General features: G+C 43.2%; 1 protein-coding gene across 6 annotated transcripts in view; it reads left to right on the forward strand.

Annotated features, from left to right (window-relative positions):
- Positions 1 to 20,068, forward strand: part of clcn3 (chloride channel 3) — a 58,652-nt gene that overhangs the window by 5,431 nt on the left and 33,153 nt on the right. For 3 of the 6 annotated variants that reach the window (XM_080792876.1, XM_080792879.1, XM_080792880.1), the window contains exon 2: positions 3,273 to 3,461. The exons of 1 other annotated variant lie outside the window; for it this stretch is intronic. In XM_080792876.1, coding sequence (XP_080649002.1) covers positions 3,299 to 3,461 — 163 coding nt within the window. In that variant the 5' untranslated portion in view covers positions 3,273 to 3,298. Of the gene's footprint in view, positions 1 to 3,272; positions 3,462 to 12,043; positions 12,335 to 20,068 lie in introns of those variants that run through there. 2 more of the 6 variants (XM_080792877.1, XM_080792881.1) reach the window with 1 other exon arrangement.

Here is a 20,068-nt window from a genome sequence, read left to right on the forward strand (position 1 = left end):
ATTGAAAATTTAAATTATTATCATAACATTTTTCCTTCAGCCTGCTTGAGATAACTTTAGCTGTAGCGTGTAACTTCACCACAAGGTGGCGAGAGAGAGAGAGAGAGAGAGAGAGAGAGAGAAGGGGGGAGAGAGATAGAGAGAGAGAGAGGGGGGGAGAGGGAGGGGGGGAGAGAGAGAGGGGGGGAGAGGGAGGGGGGAGAGAGAGAGGGGGGGAGAACGGGTTACGGGGAGAGAGGGAGAGGGAGAGGGAGAGAGAGAGAGAGAGAGAGAGAGAGAGAGAGAGATCTTTGAACAACAACAACAAATCTTGACCCTGACACAGACAGTGTGTTCTGCTCGCATTGGTATTCTCCCCCGGTCGCTGTGTACAGGATGCTCACGTGGTGTGTGTGTGGCAGTACCACCTAATCCCCCCCGTCTAAAAATACACTTCCTGGTCTGCATGGTTCCTGCAGAAAGGTTGATGTCACAAGTGGCGTCTCAAGTGGATACAAATGTACACACACACACACACACACACACACACACACACACACACACACACCATGTGGGCCCATTTTCTGTACATGCTGCGTTGACTGTTAATTATTATGAATAATGTGTAGCAGCAGGGTAGCCCTGCAGGAATCCAAAAAGCGAGCCTGATTACTCACTCCTGTGTGTGTGTGTGTGTGTGTGTGTGTGTGTGTGTGTGTGTGTGTGTGTGTGTGTGTGAGAGAATTTGTCTGATGTTTGGTTTCCCACACACACGTGATTACATTGGTGTGTGTGTAGTGTAGGGTAGTGCATAATCTCTCCCTTGGCCCAGGGTTGATCCCCTTTGTTGTTTGGAGACCTGTGTTCAGGGTGGTCACATTGCATGATGGATATTCAAAACAGGGAAAAGACTGAAGTAGCAAAACATTTAATGTGTACATTTTTAAACTGTATTAAGCCATATTTTCAACATTTTACCATCCGACAAAATCATGTTGAGGCATACAGTATTAGGCATGATTCTGCAACGATATAAAATCTATTGTACCGTATTATGTATTGTAAGGGGGATGAGTGTTCATCCGACCTGCCGTACAGTCGTACACCCTCCTTGTGCGTCTGCGGACTCTCTCTTTTCCCAGGTGTTTTGCCCAGGTGGGCGTGGTTCTCTTATACTAGGCATATTTTAAGGCAGGTTTAAAGGTTAGGGTTTACTTAGCCTGGCCAGCATTTATTTTCGGGTTTATGATCCGGTCGGGAGCGGATGATATCATTACGTCATCATGTTGTAGTCATTGTTTTGTAGTCATCAGGCCGGAGCCCGAAACCCTCTAAACCTGAACTTCCTTTCCCTCAAACCGGAAGAATAAAAGCGTGACTCGCACTACACTACGAAGGTATTATTATTCTTCCGGTTTGAGGGAAAGGAAGTTCTGGCTTAGACTAGGGTTCCGGCCTGATGACTACAAAACAATGACTACAACATGACGTAATGATATCATCCGCTCCCGACCGGATCACACAGCAATTTAGTAGCACAGGCCAGGCTTTCCTCCGAGGTGGAAAGCCTGGTGACGCCAGGCTAGGGTTTACTAGGCATGTAGCCACGCCCACCCGGGGCAAAACTCCAAAGAAAGAGGGTGTCTCTGACCTGTGTGTCTTTGGTCCAGAGGTCTTCTCTGTATGGCTGTTGGCCTTTCTACCCTCTGTAGCAGGGAGAGTTCCTCTCGGCTCATTCATATGTTTTCTGATTGAAACTGTATTAATAAAATCCTTTTGCAGTCTCTACTTTTTATTTTATTAAATTTTTCTGTATGCGATGTGATGTCTTGTTTTACTATGCTGCATGCAATGTCCGTTTATCCCAAAGACTTTCTTCCTCGTCTCTTTGCGTCTCTTCTCTGCGTGCATACCTGCGAGACTGCATACTCTATGTCACAGTGTACCTAATTAAAAGCTACAATCTGTCTTGATTTATGTGAATTAATAAAAAAGTATTCGCATAAATCTAAACATTATTTAAATCAGTCTGCGAGTAAAAAGTGTGTTAAATTACAATTATTTAACTAGCACGTTGTCTCTGTAACCTCATATGTCCAAAACTGTTACTTTTCCGGATTAAAAATGAATAAATAATAGACAAAGTAGCAGATCTACAAGCTCAAAACGTGTCACTTCACGTCTCATTACTTCACTTGAGAAAATATACCCTGTTATCGGGTAAGAAACCTTATCAATGCTTATTAATGTTTAAAGGAGCATTCAGTGATTTGGAAAAAACCCCGGTCCACCCGGGTAACAAGGTGTGAACATGCACCCATTACAGTGGGGGGACACGCAACAGCACGCTGTCAAAGGTCCGCCCCCACTCGATCATGATTGGTGGAAGCTCAATTACACCCAAAAAACCTGAACTTTTAACATTCAGTAGACTTTCTGTGGTCTGGGGTGTACTATAATTAAGTTATTTGAAAGATTGGACACTAGATATGCCACCGTCTTTTATTGTAGTTCTGACATCGAGAGAGAGAGAGAGAGACAATGGACACAAAACAAATCAAGAGATTGTAGCTTTGTCTTGTGTGGGTGTGTGTGCATGTGTGTTTAACACTTTCTTTACCTTGGGGCTGGGCAATATATAGAAATATTCCAATATTATATAAATATATACAGTATTACATATACGTGAAGAACAGAATGTTACTGCTGAATCGAGAAATTAATTTCTAAATGCGACGATATTGAAACGTTAACGTATCGAATATTGATGTGTTGTCTCTGTAACAAGTAGCAGAGGCTGAAAAACAGCCAAAAGACTCACACCTTCCAAAAGGTCTGCGGCCCAAAACGTTACCACATTTGAAGTAAAGATGTAACTTTAGGGAGCAGAAATTGGTGTGCAGAGTTTTCTTTTATTCTTGATATCGTCTCTGGAAAGGCCTATTCATAGTCTGGATTTTCGGTGGTGAGGTGACCACCGGAGCTGTAATAACGTGGAGCGGTGGTGAGTAAAAACAGAGAGAAGGGCTGGGGAGAGTGGTGGTTTGCTCTTCACCGCGGCTCCGTGACGTCATGTTGTAGTTGCGGTGGTCACCACACCACCGATAAATCAGACTATGAATAACGCTTAACAAGCCTCGTGATATTGCCCAACTCATATACCTCATCATAGACACTGACTGTAGCCTAACATAAAGCATCCTCACAGCCTTGCATGTATATTTCCATTACTCCTTCCTGCCTTCCTTCCTTCCTACAACCCCCCTCCTCCCGCCCCGTCCCGTCCCATCCAGGGCACCACCACTGGGCGCGTAGCTAAATGGAGTCGGAGCAGCTGTACAACAGAGGCCACTGCAGGAACAGCTACAACAGCATCACCAGCGCCAGCAGCGACGAGGAGCTGCTGGATGGAGCGGGCGCCGTCATGGACTTCCACACCACCGAGGACGACAACCTTCTGGACGGAGACGCTGCCTCCCCAGGTAGGAGGGAGACGGTGCAGCACCACCCCCACAACACCCACCCCCTCCCCAGGTAGGAGGGAGACGGTGCACCACGGTACCACCCCCCCCCCAACCTTAGAGTATATATTAATAGAGACGGCACCCGGAGGAAACCCTGAGGCGAAATGAACATAGTGGCCGAATTTGGTATTGCAGCGCTGGGCCAATTCTGGTCCGTTGACTATCATTGCGCACGTTCATGACGACACGTGAACGCTGTTTCATACGTGAACGCGTGCAATGATAGTCAGCGGCCAGCGCGTTCACAATTTGGCCCAATCCATCCCAGAATGCACTCTGTTCCTACCCGGAAGGAGGAGTGAAATCGCCTCATGCGCTTTTGAGCAACTTAATGCAAGTGGATGGGAGGAGAAATCCGGTGCTGTCTCTAATATTAATATACCGGTATATATACTCTAAGCCCACAACCCCCACCCCCTCCCCAGGTATAGGAGGGAAGATGGTGCACCACCACCCCACCCAAACCCCACCCCCTCCCCCACTGTGATCTGACCACAAAACGGAAATGGCATGCTGGCTGGACAACAACACCCCCCAAAACCACCTCCTCCTCCACTCACTTCCATCCCAATTCTCAGGGTCTGTCCATTGTTTGTTTTTTTTGTTCCTTCACCAGGAAAAAATGTGGATTCCCAATTCCCATTCCTACCGGATCAAAGACTCTATGAATCCTGTTCATAGCTGGTGCCTTCTTCAACACCAAGCTGTTTTTTCTTTTACATTATTTTGGTGGTCTGGTTCGGAGCTGTGTGTGTGCGTGTGCGTGCGATGACAAGACACCCATTGCTTCCGTTCCTCACCTGTGTGTTCTGAGTGACAGTGCCTTGGTTTTCCCCCAGTGATGTGACGCCCATCCCCTCATCCTCAACACCTCCATCCATCCATGCCCAGTTGCCCACTGGGTCTCACCACACCCAGCGTGTGCCACCAACTCTTGACAGTGTGTTTTAACAGCGGTGACTCTGGGAGATACAAATCTCCTATTGGCTGGTATGGAAGGTAAACAAAGCAAAACATGAATTTGTTTGGCTGTTGCCGGACAATGTCGTCCAAAGTAGGGGTGCACGATTCTGAAATGATGACCAATCTCCCATTATTTGCAGGGTCATATCTGCTAATACCGATTCTGACCAATTCCGATATATACAGAGGACCACAATGGAAACAAGCCTAGGCCCTATAGGGGCTTGGCCCAAAGCCTGTTAATAAAGTATTCAAATAATCAATAAATAGCATAATACTTTTCCAAGTGTCTGTTTTCACAACTGAATGACTACTGAATGAGATGAGTACACAAATTAAATGTAGATTTAGTTTTTTATTAATTGTATTTTTCTTTTGCTGGTGAAAACCGATTAAATAATCTTTATTATTTTGAGACCATTCCGATACCGATATGGCATTTTTATGGCCAATTCCGATAATGCTACCGATTAATTCTGCATCCCTAGTCCAAAGATAAAATGTTTTCATGTTTTCGTGCGACGTTCCTCCGCCCACTATCGTCAGTAGTTGCCGCCGGGTTCCATAGATAAATAACGCACTTCCGGAAGATATGTCAGGCTGTCGCCCCGCTGTTAAAACGCACGTCAGTTCCCTCTGACATTGTGTGTATAACTTTTACAAGTTATAGGACTGGGTATCAATACTATATATCGATATAGTGATTCACAGTATGAGACTAAATATTGACTAAATATTGTATCGTGATATGGCATAAGTGTAGTCTTTGCCTGGTTTTTAAGGCTTCATTACAGTCAAATGGTTACTTTATTCTTGTATCTGTTCTGTTTGGCATTACTGATTTTTTTTTTATTAAAACACATTTTGTGAAAGCACATTCCCACAATACTGTCACAATATCCGTGTACTTTGCAAAAGTAATGGCTTCATAACCTGTTACAGGTTCTTTCCATATGCCACCTTGATTTGGTTCCCCTTCATGTTCCTGTCCTGCTATTGTGCTGCTACACAGATTACTTTAGCAGTTTTACTACCTCAGTCTTTTCTCCTCATGTTATGTGTCATCATCATCATTGCCTTTGTCTTAGATTTCTACGCCTTTTGGCTCAATGTAGTGAATGCCTGTTGGCAATACAATGGACGAGAGCAAGCTAAGCACAAGCACAGGGTGGAGGTTAAAAAGTAGTTAACAAAGCATCACAATAACCTTAACCACTTTATCCATTTATATTTTGGGAAAATGTTGCCTTTTTATATAAATCCTCTCTTCTGGGGGTACCTACCTGGCACAAAACGTTTTCAGATGGGGATCCGTATATCAATTTGTGGTCCGTCATGGCATGAAAACGTTTGAGTACTACTGATATACAGACAGTATTATGTGTGCATGACGCGAGTATGAATCATGGCAAGGTTCAAGGTCAAGTTAAACTATTGTCCACAAGGGAAATTTGTCTTGGGTTTACAGCCCTGCTGCAGCCACAAAACATCACTGACAAACAAAACATAAAATAGATAACAGAGGAGGACACAACATTACACGAGTGCACACACAGTGTGCTTAATCTAACTTCCCACAGTCACTGCTGTTTCAGAGCCTCGTTCATCATTTTAATTGACGCTGGTACAACAATTTGTTTTAAACCTGATGTACTTCCACTTTGGTTCTTACTTCTTTGTACCTGTAAGTACAAACTACATTTAAAACATGGGTAACATCACTGACAATTTAGTTTAGCCTGTTTTTAGTATAGCCTGCTCATAAATTGACTGCAGAGTGGGGAGTTGTCTTGTTACCAATGCAGGTAATGCACCTACTGTACCTGTTCCGTCCTGTCATGCCTGGCATTCCTGTGTCACCTGCCTCTGGCTGACAGGTGTCAGTGTGGTGTGTGGTGGCGTGGCGGCTTACTGTAGACCTGTGGTTAAATAAAAAGGAGCGACCTCCGACCAGCAACATGTGATCTGTAAACATCCTGGTCTGCGGTGGTGAAGAAAGATGCTGACTCAGGTCTTGCCATTCCAACTTCCCCCTCTTGAGTCCAGCTTTTTGCTTGCCAAACAGAAAGTGCTCACACAGAGCGAGCAAGAGTTATGCTGCTGGGTCACTAGAAGTGAGTAGCCACAACTGGGCAATGATTGCTGTTGCTTTTGGCCAGAGCTTCTCAAAGTGGGGCCCGGGGATTCCAGGGCGTCCCCAGCAAAAGCAGTTAATATAGCATAGCATCACAATGTGGGCGGCTGTGGCTCAGGAGGTAGAGCAGGTCGTCCAATGATCCCTGGGTCAGCGGTTCGAATCCCTGCTCCTCCTGTCCACATGTCGAAGCGTCCTTGGGCAAGACACTGAACCCTACATTGCCTCCAATGAGTTGGTTGGTGTGAGCTCGCCACCATTGGTGTGTGAATGTGGGAAGTGAAGACGCCGGCGTTGACTGTTCGCCGCTTCACCTCCCAATGTATGAATGAATGAACCATTGTAAAGCGCTTTGAGCACTTGGAAAAGCGCTATGAAAATGCAATTTATTATAATCCTTTTAAACCCTTTATCCAATTAAAAAATAGCAGACAGCGTGCCACTTAGTACTGCAATGCGAGCTTGTACATCTGCTATTTTTGAAAAACATTGAAAATGTCCGCAAACTAATTTGTGTCAATTTCGGGGGGTCCTTGACACGAAATAGTTTGAGAAGCACTCCTTCAGGCTTTGGGTGAGTTGGTCCTAATGTGTGGGTTTGATCATTGAATCTAAAGCATTTAACCCATTATGGGGCGGGAACCCCTTTTGGTGTTTTAAGCATTATGTTATACTTTAGCTATTGAAAAATAGCAGGTCGGTAGCCAAATACAGATAATTTTCGGGGTCCTTGACATGAAATGGTTGAGCACCACTGACATAGAAACATGAGGTTTTTCAGAAAACTGTCAGGATTTAGAAGGCATTTGTAGAATCCTCCTCAGGTCTAAATGGGTTTTAAACCTGGGTGCCTTTGTTTCTTTTTTCGTGAGTTGGCACTTGACGTTCTCTCACACTCCCCAACGTAGTGCCTCCCTCACGCTGTGAGGGAGGCTATTTACTGACTGCCAGTTGTTTTACTTTTTTCATTCCCAGAGTCACATATCAGGGCCTGAGTTATTAAGAGGAGACGGAGCGATACTTCACCCTCACAATAGATTGTGTGTGTGTGTGTCGCGCATGCATGCATTGTGTTTATTCAGGCACCAAATTGAACTGTCGAGTACAATGCTGATTTTCTTCCATTCAGTAAACACGCCTGTATTGGCCAAACAAATGCTCATTGTCCAGGTATCGATGAGGATCATGCTTTATTAACCACAGTGAGTAACTAGTGTCCTGTCCTATAGTGTCCTATTGAAATGTGCTGTTTTCAGTGGTGTGATTGGAGGCTATTCTTACCCAGGCAGCCGCAGCACTGCAGGCTAGATCAGCCCATAACAGCCACTGCAAGGAACCTTAATGTGTGTGTACTCCTGTGTAGTAGTCTGTACCTAAGAGTAATACTCGGTTCTAATGTCAAGTCACATGTTCAACATGTGATTGTAGGCCTGCTGTGTTATTTAGATAGTTTAGTTTGTTGCTTTTCTTGTGTTGCTGTTTCAGAGGATAATGGATAGAAGGGAAAGGGATATGAAGTGGTTACCTAATGTTCCTGCTTTGTAGCAAGTAGCAACAATACTTATCATCAAATAATGATTAACGGCAACCAAAATAACAGACGTTATAGCTTATTGTGTCATGTGGCCAGTCTAATTGTTAACCGATTATTGATGCCAATTTAAAGCAAAAGGTGCCGGCAAGTTTCCTGCCCTGTTATTAATCTGTATCCTCTAGTCCTATAATTGTGAGGACGGATGGCAATAGAACATGAGATGGAGTGTGTTATAGTAAATTACATTATTGCTTTTATTCAACTGTTTTATACACATTTCATATACTGTAGCTTTAGTGCATTGCATGGTGAGATATCAAGTTTTGGTGAAGAGTTTAAAACAACTATACATTTGTTTCTAAGCGCAGTGTGTAATAGCACATAACACAGATCTCGATCGCATTGCTTTGCAGAACCAATTGTATAATAATGACATAAAGGGTTCTGTGTCTCAAGAGCTCACTTTGTGGGCGTTGAAAACTCTGCCATGCAGCCTACATGAAACATATCATTGTATGTAGGCTCACTACTAGGCTGGCAGAGTTTTTCCACCTTCTGCATTGAGAAGTGTTAAGTCACAATAGAATGGAAGATGGGATTCAGGTTAAACATTGCAATGATGTCATCCACTTCATCGTGTAACGTCTCTGTCTGGTGGAAACTTATACTACCGTACGTCCAAAACTGTTTTCTGGGATAAAAAATTTAAAAAAATGGCAAAATCTCCAAGCTTGTGGATCTGCTACTTTTGATGCTTTAGTGTGATGCTGTAGTATGATAAAGTAGGTAGGGCATTGATTTACGAAAACACAACAAAAAAACCTGACTCCAGAGGCAAATTCAAAGGATCTTTTCCCTCTTTTTTTTGCCGATGGGTTCCCAGATTGCATGTAGACTAACACAGACACACATACGGTTATGCCATTCACTGTCTACTTTGGTTTGTTGTGTAACGTGATCTGTGTACCAGTGGCTATAGCAGAGAGTAGACTAGACCTGGCCTGTGCATTATTGATGGAGGACACTGTGTTGTGAGTGACTTACTCGTCCTGGCTGTTCAGTGGGCCTCGCATACAAGCTAGGACTAGCTTCTGATGGCCAGTGTTGGAATAAATACTAACATTTTTCTCATGTTTTCTGAGCTCAATCGCACCCAAAAAACCTGAACTTTTAACATTGAGTAGATTTTCTGTGCTCTGGGGAAAACCAGAGCACTTGTTTGAGCCAGAAAAGACTCAAACAAGTGCTCTGATTTTCCTGTGGACTCTGAGGTATAAAGCGTCCACAAATCCCATATATAACATACCAATTTGCCAGCAGATGTCACTGTTGAGGCCTGTTTGCCTGTTTTCATTGCAGCCCAAAGGGCTTCAGAACACACAGAGAAAACCCCTCAGGACCACTGGTGGTCCCTGGACCAAATGGTTGAAAACCACTGCTCTAAAACATCCATCGTCGTTTCTCAGCCCCACACTCATAGCGTACGAGCTAAATGCAGTCAGTTGCTCAGTGCTGTGTGTTATTCACAGAAGAATGTACTGTACTGTACTGTACCGTCTTGTGGACACACCCACTCCCAGTCTTGGCAGTCTTTTTAGGTTTGTTCGTGTTCAACAGCCCAACCAACACCAACCAGTTTGGCAGCCTGACAGACCACGTAGCATGACTTGGCTTTTGGCATGCACTTCAGGAAATGTTGTAGATGCATATTTGTCTCTTGTAACATTTGCATTAGCTTCATGTAGAATACATGCTGTAGTCCAGTGCTACTGTCTCTGTTGTGTCAGAGGGGCTATTTTTATGCCTTGGGTGTTGGGTGGGTGGGTGGGTGGGTTCATATGAGCCTATCTGAAGCCCCCACACGCTCACACGTGTGCATGCATGGCACACAGGGTGTGAAAGTAGCTTGAGGCAAGCTAGCTCGGAATAGCGGTAACTTCAAGTTGGCTTAAAAGACGAGAAGAATGTGGAAAGGAAACAATCGGAGGAGCAAAGGGAGTGGAGTGCCTTGGGACATTTCTGATTGTGGAATTGTGATAGAGCCATAGAATCATGGATCTGTGTTGGTTAATATTTCCGGCACTGGACTACACAGTGACTCTGTAGCGATTCCTGTCCCAAGGCATAACGGTGACTACTGCTGCTTTTTCCCTCCCATTTTTTTTTACATTCCTTTGATGGGGACATTGGTGAGGGTGAAAAAAGGAGCGAGCAAACCATGGCTGACATCACCGATGCCATTGCTTAGCAACAGCATCTCTGCAGAAAGGTAAAGGGGGGGGGGCGCGCCACGCTGGTCTGAGGTGTCCCTCCAGAGGGGAGGGGAGGGGAGGGGGGCGGACCGTGTAGTTCATTGGTTTTCAAACAGTGTTCCAGGGACACAAGTGGTCGTTGAGGGTGTTCCAGGTGGTCCAAAGTGGATACATGATGGAGAGTTGGTAACCAAATGGACCCTTGGAGATCTTTAACTGAGAGTGTAAAATGAAACGGGTCCATTTGGTTTAATTTTACGCTCTCAAGAGTTTCTTCTGTTGAGAGCGTCAAATGAAACCAAATGGACCTTCATTTTACGCTCTCAAGAGTTAAATAATTGTTAAATATCTGCATTACTTAATTTACGAGAAGTCTACACAATTGGAGGATGTAAAATAATTGTTATTTGCTCCATCCAGTTGATGCATCCTTAGACGGTTATATGGTGAGCGTTTGTGGGGTGTGGGGCAGTTAGAGTTAACTGTCTTGCTCTGAGAAAATTGTATTAACCGGACGCAAATACAGTAGTGTACAGTATGTAAAGGCAACGTAATAAACATGCGTGTAGTCTCACCCCAAACGCACGTGAAAATCGACCTTGTCACAGCCTTAACGCGGTTAATCATTAACCATTAAGGAAATGTGTTGAATGATATGCCCATAAATAAATACCCATAAAATAAGACAGTGCCAATACACTGTTTGTTTTTCCTGTAATAAAATGCACTATTTACACATTTAAAATGCCAATACAGTTGGCAAATTGAATCGGGACAACTCTACCTCACTGCATGGCACAGTATACCCATCTGTTCCACTGCAGACAGACAGTGCATAATGGACAAAGTATTTTACATCCCCTGTTCTTGCTTGGAATGGACTACCGCAGTGGTTTTCAACCGTTTTCATAACAAGGCCTATTATTTATTCGGCATTTGATCCACGGACCACCATTTGATGTGATTTAGCCTCCAAAACGAAAGAATATTTTGTTATCGTTGGATAAGATTTTGTCTACAAATTCCAGGCTGTTATCAAAAATAACAATTCTTCTACATTCTCTAATTGTGTAGACTTCTTAGTAAGCAATGCAGACAAACTCTTGAGAGCGTACATTGAAACCAAATAATGGACCCATTATGGGTTTCGTTTTACACTCTCAAGAGTTAAAATATCTATAAGGGTCCATTTAGTTACCAACTCTCCATCATTTAGCCGGGGACCGCCTGGAACCCCCTCAAGGACCACTGGTGGTGGTGGTCAGTGGTCCCCGGCCGGACCACTGGTTGAAAACCACTGGACTATACCGGTAATCCATGCATTTCTGCACTGCCAAGTCCCCCTTTTTTAATATAACTAACTGACAACATACTATGGTCTCTCGACTCAGACTCTCACTCACACATTACATCAGAACAGTCTGCACACAGAGGGAGGCTGCCAGTTTGGCCTTCGATCTGCATGCTTTTTAATTTAAATACAGCGACGCGCGTGCTTGCTCGTCGTCTTTGGTGCGCGCGTGTATTTGCGGTGTACGCGCGATGACGTCTCTCCAGTGCTCTCTAGAGCCGAGGCTGCGCACGCGCACACGCTGGCACGCGCGCTCAGCCAAAGCTCATTCTAAACCACCCTCCCTCCTCCTCCTCCTCCTCCGTCAGTCAGTCTTCTCTCTTCGGGTAAACATGGCAGCGGGAGGACGGTGCAGGCTGCGAGTCCTGGCCGCAACACACAGCAATAATAATGATACTAAGCCTGGCCGTTAGCCCCTTTTAGCCGTCGTTAGCAGTTACTTTAGCCTCTAAATAACGCTGGCCTCCTCCGGGGTGCTAGTCAACAACATGGAGCAGCAGGAGGACGACAGCATATCCGCGGACCCCTATCTGCCCTACGACGGCGGAGGGGGCCACGGGGACGCCATCCCTCTGCAGGAGATTCAGCCCAGAAGAGGTATTCATTCAAATAAATCCCATGGCTGACTGACAGACACCTGCTACACTGGCATGCAGTAGCAGTACAGACTATATATAAGCCTAAGATTTAGACTCTCGTAGATGTATTTGATCGATTCTGAATGGTCAGAATCGATCAAATACATCTACGAGACTCGAGTCTTAAATCTTAGGCTATTAATTCTGTCTGAATTGCTACACACTGCTGCTGCAACGCGTTGTTATTAAGCCTGTGTGGGGGATAGTCTGTTCTTCTCGTTGGCAAGGAAGGCAAGCCAGTTGAAGCCACACTGATCGTGTCGTCCTACTCCTCCTAGCCTTGGATGCATTTTATTATCGTGACTTTGACATTTATCTCAAAAGCAATCAAATACGTCTCTGTTATGATAGTCTTGATCCAAGGCTAGCAATGCAGTGTCGTCCTACTGTGTGTGGAGTATATAGAATTGTACATTATGTCTTTGCCCATGTACATTATTATTATTATTATTAAAGCCATTATATTATGTCGCAGGTCGTGAGGTTCGTTTGAGTCAGTGTGTCGTGGTGGCTGGTGGGGGTGTATCACATTCACTACTAGGGTTTAGCTTGTGGTGTAACAACGTTATAAATAATAATGGCCGTGGTGTGGCTGATGTAATGCTGCTGTTTGTTCTGTGGGAGCAGCAGTGGCTCCTCAGCTGACTGTTGAGTGACCATTCACCTGTTCATCGATGATTAAGAGTGTGTGCGTGCGTGTGAGAGTGAGAGAGGGAGGGAGAGAGACTATCCCCCCTGTAGGATTCCGAATGACACTTTGTTGTATCAATGCTGTCAAATGGTTGTGCAAAAGCTATCAAGATGTCAGATTTGAACCCATTTGATTTGTTACCTTGTATTGATAGTGTACAGCTAAAGGGAAATGTGTCAAATAAATCTATATGGTCACTGTGTGTGTGTGTGTGTGTGTGTGTGTGTGTGTGTGACTGTGTGTGTGTGTGACTGTGTGCGTGCGCTCGAGCAAGAGAGAGAGAGAGAGAGAGAGAGGGAGAACATAATTTGTGAAACAAAGAGGAGTGTGTGTTATGTGTGAGAGAGGGGGTCAGTGAGTGTGTGAATTATTTGCTGGGTGTGTTAACTGTATAAAGGCTTATACTTGGGCCTACGGTAATAGGTAAGCAATAATATCACCATTGGACTCTTCAGGCATAATTCTAGGCCTCCATTGTAAATAATTCCTTTGGAGGAACATGTGAGAGTGAGTCTTATTGAGGCGGTGGCAGATGATTTCACACTTAAAATGATTTAGGCATTACAGTATGTAGCCATTTTGCAGGCACTCTTATTCAGAGCGACTTGTAAGCGCAAAATGGCATGAGTAATAGCATGAACTCTAGTCGACGGAGTCACATCAGCAAAGAGAGAACAATGTTGTAATGTGGTGTTTCAAAGAACCTAGACTAACATATGAGTTTTCACAGTTTTCACAACAGAGGGTTGTGTATGGCTGGAATGAAGGAGGTGACATGATGTGATACATTTGTAAAGTCGGTGCCAAATCGTCCCCGTATGTTTCTTGTGCATGCATCTATCTATAAATGTGTGCTTATGTGTGTGCAGTGCCAGTGTATGTGTTGGTACCGTCACGTGCGCACTGCATATCCATGTGTGCATGTCAGTCCTCCTCGAGGCCTTTTGAGACTTTCACGGTTGAGCGAGCGAACGCAGACAAACATGTCCCTAGCGACTATAGCGAGACAATACCAGATCCTCTTCTATATCCTTATATCCTCCTCGAACGGGGGATGATAATAACTAAGGCCGGAGCTGGAAATCAACCCCAGGACATCAGTGTTTTTGTGTGGTTGACTGGTGAAACATAACATCCTGATTATTGATTACTTAATACTTTGGAATGTTTACTTTGGAAGTTTGGATTAAATGTGCAGCCCCGCTTCTTTTCTCTTCTGTTTTTACAGTTTAAGCTACACTCACAAAGCTTTATGTCCATTACCTCGGTTTTCACACTCCCCAACAGAAAGAGGTCATTTATTTCAACGATGCCCTGGCTGGATTGAGAAATTGTTTATATTCTAGAGGAAAAAGGCAATAAAGACATTTAAACCAGGATAAATAAAGTAACATACACGTTCAAAAACACAGGTCTCATTGAAAATGAACTATAGGTGAGTTTTATCGCTCCCCGTTTGCAAGGCCCTTAACCCTACCCTAGGTTGGCTGACCTTATGTTGTCCTGAGACCTTCTGTCCTGTTGATCTACTTTCTAGGCTACGTCTAGCAGGGCGACTTTACCAGGATCCGTTCTAATGGGAGCAATACACCAGATTATTAGAAGCTTTGACTGTATTTTACCACTGCTATGCACTCAGATGGTCATAACATACACATATATCTGTCTCATCAGCCTGAATAATTGGACAAATTCATAGCTTTTTATTTTTTTGTTTTTCAAGGAATAGATGGCTAATAATTTGCAACCTCTTCATTATTGCTGCTGATGATGGTATGGTTCCTAAAGTTAGTCAATTCATTTAGTCCCTTTCCACTTTTATATTGTCTAACCTTAAAAACATAGCAGGCATTGAGTTTTATTGTCATGTGCCATCCCCTGGAACTGGGTAAAATGCAAAGTAATGCAAAAGCAAAGTACAATAAAGGATAGTCGTGGATGTACAAACTGCAACGGCCCCTGGGTAAATCAGCATTGTTAGGCATGCAAATTGACATCGTCAGGCATGAAAATCAATTTTGTTTGGCAACTGCCACCACGGTGCTGTGGGCTTAAAGGTATTCGTGCTTGTTACTTGCCTCAGCAAGTAATACCTGGACTGCATAGTGCATACAAAAGGCCCAGAACGAGGCTTACCGAGACAATCAGTAGGCTCACTTTCCCACATCACTAGTTTAAAAAGCAGGTGGCTTGCGCACATCCAGTTCTTGGCTGGTGCTGGACAAAAGGTAGATACATACAGAGAAGGAGTGGTCCGCACACAGTCTTTGCTCCAACAGTGTTTATTGTGTTAAAACACCATTTTAAATCGGGACACAACGTTTCGGCCGTGAACGGCCTTCATCAGGTGATAGTCCACTATCGGCCTTCATTCACAATGGTGTTTTAACACAAACTGTTGGAGCAAAGACTGTGCGGACCACTCCTTCTCTGTATGTCCCACATCACACCTATGATGACCTGCATTGCCTTCCTATCAAATTTAGGATAGATTTTCAGGTTCTTCTACTCTTACTCCCTGCATGTCCCTTAGTGATATACTCGTTGTTCTGGCTGTCCCTCAGATAAGATCTTTGAACACTGTTGATATGTGATGCCTTTTTAATAAGAAGCAAAGATTAATCTGTTCAGACTAGCCTTTCTGTAGTTCTGTGTGTGTGTTCTGTAGGGATACAAATTAGTGCGTTCCATGGCCATTAATAATATATATATTTTTTAATTTACACCTGGTGTAGATGACGTGGGAAATAAGTCCAGAGAATGTTGTCACTGTGGCTTCCGCCTTGAGCATGGTGTTTGACCGGTTTGTCCCCGCCTACGGTAACTGGAGAACTTGCCGGTTTTCCAACTCGCCACGGTTTAGTGCATTTTAGTTTTACTTCACTACTTAAACTAGAGTTTACACTAGATGAAGTAGGTATGCTAAAGTTGAAACACCAAAGTACAGAAACAATGTAATTCATTAGTAAACAATATCCTGAAATATCATTGGTACTATCCTTTGTATACTTTTCACATATTCACCTTTTTATCATTATCTAGCTGACCATTTAATTGCACAAAATATTTTGATCACTACTATACTGATGAAGACAGCATGTTGGCATAACAATGAAGACATTGAAGAAATGCACGTGGGAGTATGGCCATTGCTGTTTGTTCAACAAGAACGGTGCAAGAGAGCATGTGTGTGTAGACTGTCAGCAAGCCTGTTTGTGAGAACCTGTCCTCAGCCCTGGCACAAGCTGAACAGAATGGCAACATCTTGCTGATTCACATGGGAGAAATTGAAACCTGTGTGCGTGTGTGCGTGTGTGCGTGTGCGCGCGTAGTACACAGGTGTGCCTACTGAACCATGATTGTGCTTGAATGCAGTCCCTGATGATTGAGGTTTCCATAGCGTCATAATCTCTTGGCTCCCACAGGGCTAGAAATTAACTTCCAAATTCCCAATTTAAATATATTATGAGCACCCACCATAATGTAAGGAGCTCCAACAATGCGTGTTTTACTTGGTACAAAAAAATGTGAAAGTATTCAAAGTAACCTTAATGAATGGTAAGACCATTGGGTTAATATCATCCTATCCTGTTGCAGATATTTTAGCTTTGCATTAGCTTTGCAGCTTTATGATTGATGCAATTATGGTAAGGGTGGAAAAAAAGGAATAAAGGTGTTGCACCAGAACTAATATTTGCGTAATTGCGTTCGCAGTTCGCAAATGCTACCAATTTTACTTTGACGTTGCCCAGCTAATAAGTACTTTTCCATACTACCTGACGCCCTCAGCTTGAGTTTCCTAATACACAAAAGCCACCAGAATTTGAATTTTCTGAAATGTTTTGATAGTGAGATTCTCAAAATTCAAATCATGAATTCATTATTAATAGTTTATATTAAATTAATTCAGGGACAAAATCTCCCCAAAATAAATACAAACGGCAAAGCCTTTTCGAAATGTTCTGCATAGAATGCTGTAACCTTTTTAATTTTCCTAATTCCATGCTGATCCTTTATTGGCAATACAAAGGATTTACTGTTGGCTCAACCGTCTGGGCACCTAGGCTGCTGAGCCAGCCTGACGGCGTGCCGCGGGTTTGACTCCCGATCTAGACGGCCAGATTACTTTCAACCTAGCAATAAAGGCAGAAAAAGACCCAAAAATATCTTAAAAAAAACGAAAAACTAAACAAAGGCTTACTGTTTACTGAGCATTGTGGTGGTGATTATTAGATTCAGTGGTGTACAGTACTGTCCCTACAGTAAGTACAATTCTGAGGATTTGTACTTTTCAATCCTTTTACTTCTACTCCATTTCAGAGGAAAATATTGTACTTTTACTCCACTACAATTATCTGAAAACTTTAGTTACTAGGTAGTTACTTTGTAGATTTTAATTATTATTCTAAAACATACATTATCCACTTCAGCCCTATTTAACCTTTGGCTATTTGAAAGTAGCCGATCTACAAGCCAGCCATCTACCCAGAACATCGGGATGAACCTGTGTAGTTTATGGCTGCTCCCAACAGTAGTGGCAACATTCAACTTTGGAGAAGTGCTGCTGTACTTGTGTTCATACTTACAACATACATACAACAGAAAGATTGGGTATTGTGTATGTATCTTCTGGGCATCTTTGTAAAGTTAGTGTTAGTAAAAAGCAGGTAAAAGAGTAACGTTTGAGCAGACTAACATCAGTCACTCTACCATTCAATGTAGTAGAAGACCTGCGAGTTTACACCGCAGATATGTCGTCTCCGCCTACAGGAAATACGTTTGCTGCCTGTGACCATGAGACCTGTTTCTGAATTTGCCTATAGGGCACAGCAGAGTAATCTAGTAAGAGAGTAATGACACTCCGTTCGTTGACTCGCATTGTAACAATGGAATGCGGAAGTGCTCATTCTATCTCAATGGAATAGTTCCAGCCATAGGAGCAATGTTTGGAACATTAGCCCATATGCACCCGCTTTGCGGCTAGATCAAAGCGTGTCACCACTCTCTTACTAGATTACTCTGGGGCATAGGCAAGTGTTACCTGGGCTGGAGGCACAGGTGTGTTGGGTATTGTACTCTGTGTTGCTAGGCAGATTACAGTCAGGCATACATGTACTATGCAGACCTCTAGGGAGCTCTTGTTGAGTCAGAATAACTGACTCATCATCCTCTCTCCTTCTGTATGTCTCTTTCTCACGACAGCATATAGGGCTCTCTCTCATGACGGCCCCTCTCTCAAATAAATATTGTACAAATACATATTGAATATAAATAGGAATAAAATGAAGGTGTAAACGGAGCTGTGTTACGTTAACACTTTGAGTCATACTATCTTGTGAAACTATACAAAAGATTGTGCATTTTCTGTCGGAGATGGATACATTTTTGCAGACTTGCTTTTCCGCTGGAACCATAGTTTTACATTTTTAACTTTTTATTAAGTAGTTTATTTTTCTAATAAAACTGTTTTTATTTTGTTCTGTAAAGCGACTTTGGGTACCTTGAAAAGCGCTATATAAATTGTATGTATTAATCTTTGTATTATTATTAATATTATTACATCCATAGAGGAGACATTAGCTTTATACTTTTGAAAGTTGACAGCATTATTTCAATGTTTTTGCATTCTCTCTTTCGTGCGCATGCACGCACGCATGCACGCGCGCTATCTCTTTCTCTCTCTCTCTCTTCTTGGACAGACAGTCCAGATTGTATCTGTCCGTCTGTCCGAAATCAAAATGGAAGATGATATCATTCCTGCCAGGCCTGCCCCCCCCAACCCCATGCTGGTGGGGGGCTGACATTGAGAACGATGCTGAAACACCACTACCACTACTACCGCAACAGACGGCAGCATACACACTCCTAGGATAACACTAAGCGTAGCTGCTGCTCTCACACAGTCTCAGACACTTTTGTAGTTGCACACTTCTTTTTTTGGCTACTTATCACACATCACAAACTGTACTAAGGGTGTGATATGAGTTGATAGACATTTATTCAGCTCAAACTGATATGGATGATGGAGAAGTCAGATCTATAATGATCCACGTCATTATAGATTTTGGACAGACCTGACTAACCTCAGTGAAATGAGCACAATGTACAATCTTAGACTGTATCAATCCGTGCCTTGCACAGATGGAGGATTTGTGCACTTTAATAAGAACATCCTCCAAACCCTCTTCTGAAATCTCCCTCCCAAATCCTCTTCCCAGAGTGTTTTAATTGAATTGAGAGAGAGAGAGAGAGAGAGAGAGAGAGAGAGAGAGACTATAAAGCGAACAGAATGGATCTGATTGTAAATGCAGGAAATCATCTCCTTCAAATCAGGTAATGGCTCAAGAAATGTGTCTAGAGATGACCAGGAAACCGAGGGAATATTCTGGTAATAAAACGGCGATTTGTAAATAAATTCCTGAAAAGGTGTTGAAAGGAAGCAAAGGTATTGTCAATGTACGGGTCTTTAAATGTTTTGATACCTTTTGTTGGACCAAATATCAAAAGCATTGTCCACCAAGGATACCAAAATATTGCTTCATTTCATAAAGACGAGAGGGGGATAATGTGCATTGTTGAAAACCAGAGTGTTCTCATTAAGTTGTCTGTGCATTGTTCATCTAATTCTGACCTGCTTTTCAATCACCAACATGGAATTAAGCATCTGAGAAGAGAATTGAATAGAAGTCCCTACCCTAAAAGCAACTTTTGTTTTTAGGTTGTTCTGTTTACCATTATTACAAATGTTAAATTGTATGTTTATGTTGCTATAATTCTGGGCTTAGGAGTTTTAGGGCTGACAAGAGGTATTTGTCTTTTAAACATGTCTGTTCTTTGCCTTCTGAAAAGATCCTTAGGTTCCCTGCTTGCTCTCTCTCTCTCCCCTCACCCTTTGAACACTTAGGTGCCAAATGGTTGCATTTCGTTATCCTCATGATTCTGTGCAGGGGGAAGATGAGAACCTGACATGGTGCCACCTGCTAAACTGTAGTCTTAACATTT

The sequence above is a fragment of the Protomyctophum bolini genome, assembly GCF_963924005.1.
Source record: "Protomyctophum bolini genome assembly, chromosome: 20".
NCBI lineage: Eukaryota > Metazoa > Chordata > Actinopteri > Myctophiformes > Myctophidae > Protomyctophum > Protomyctophum bolini.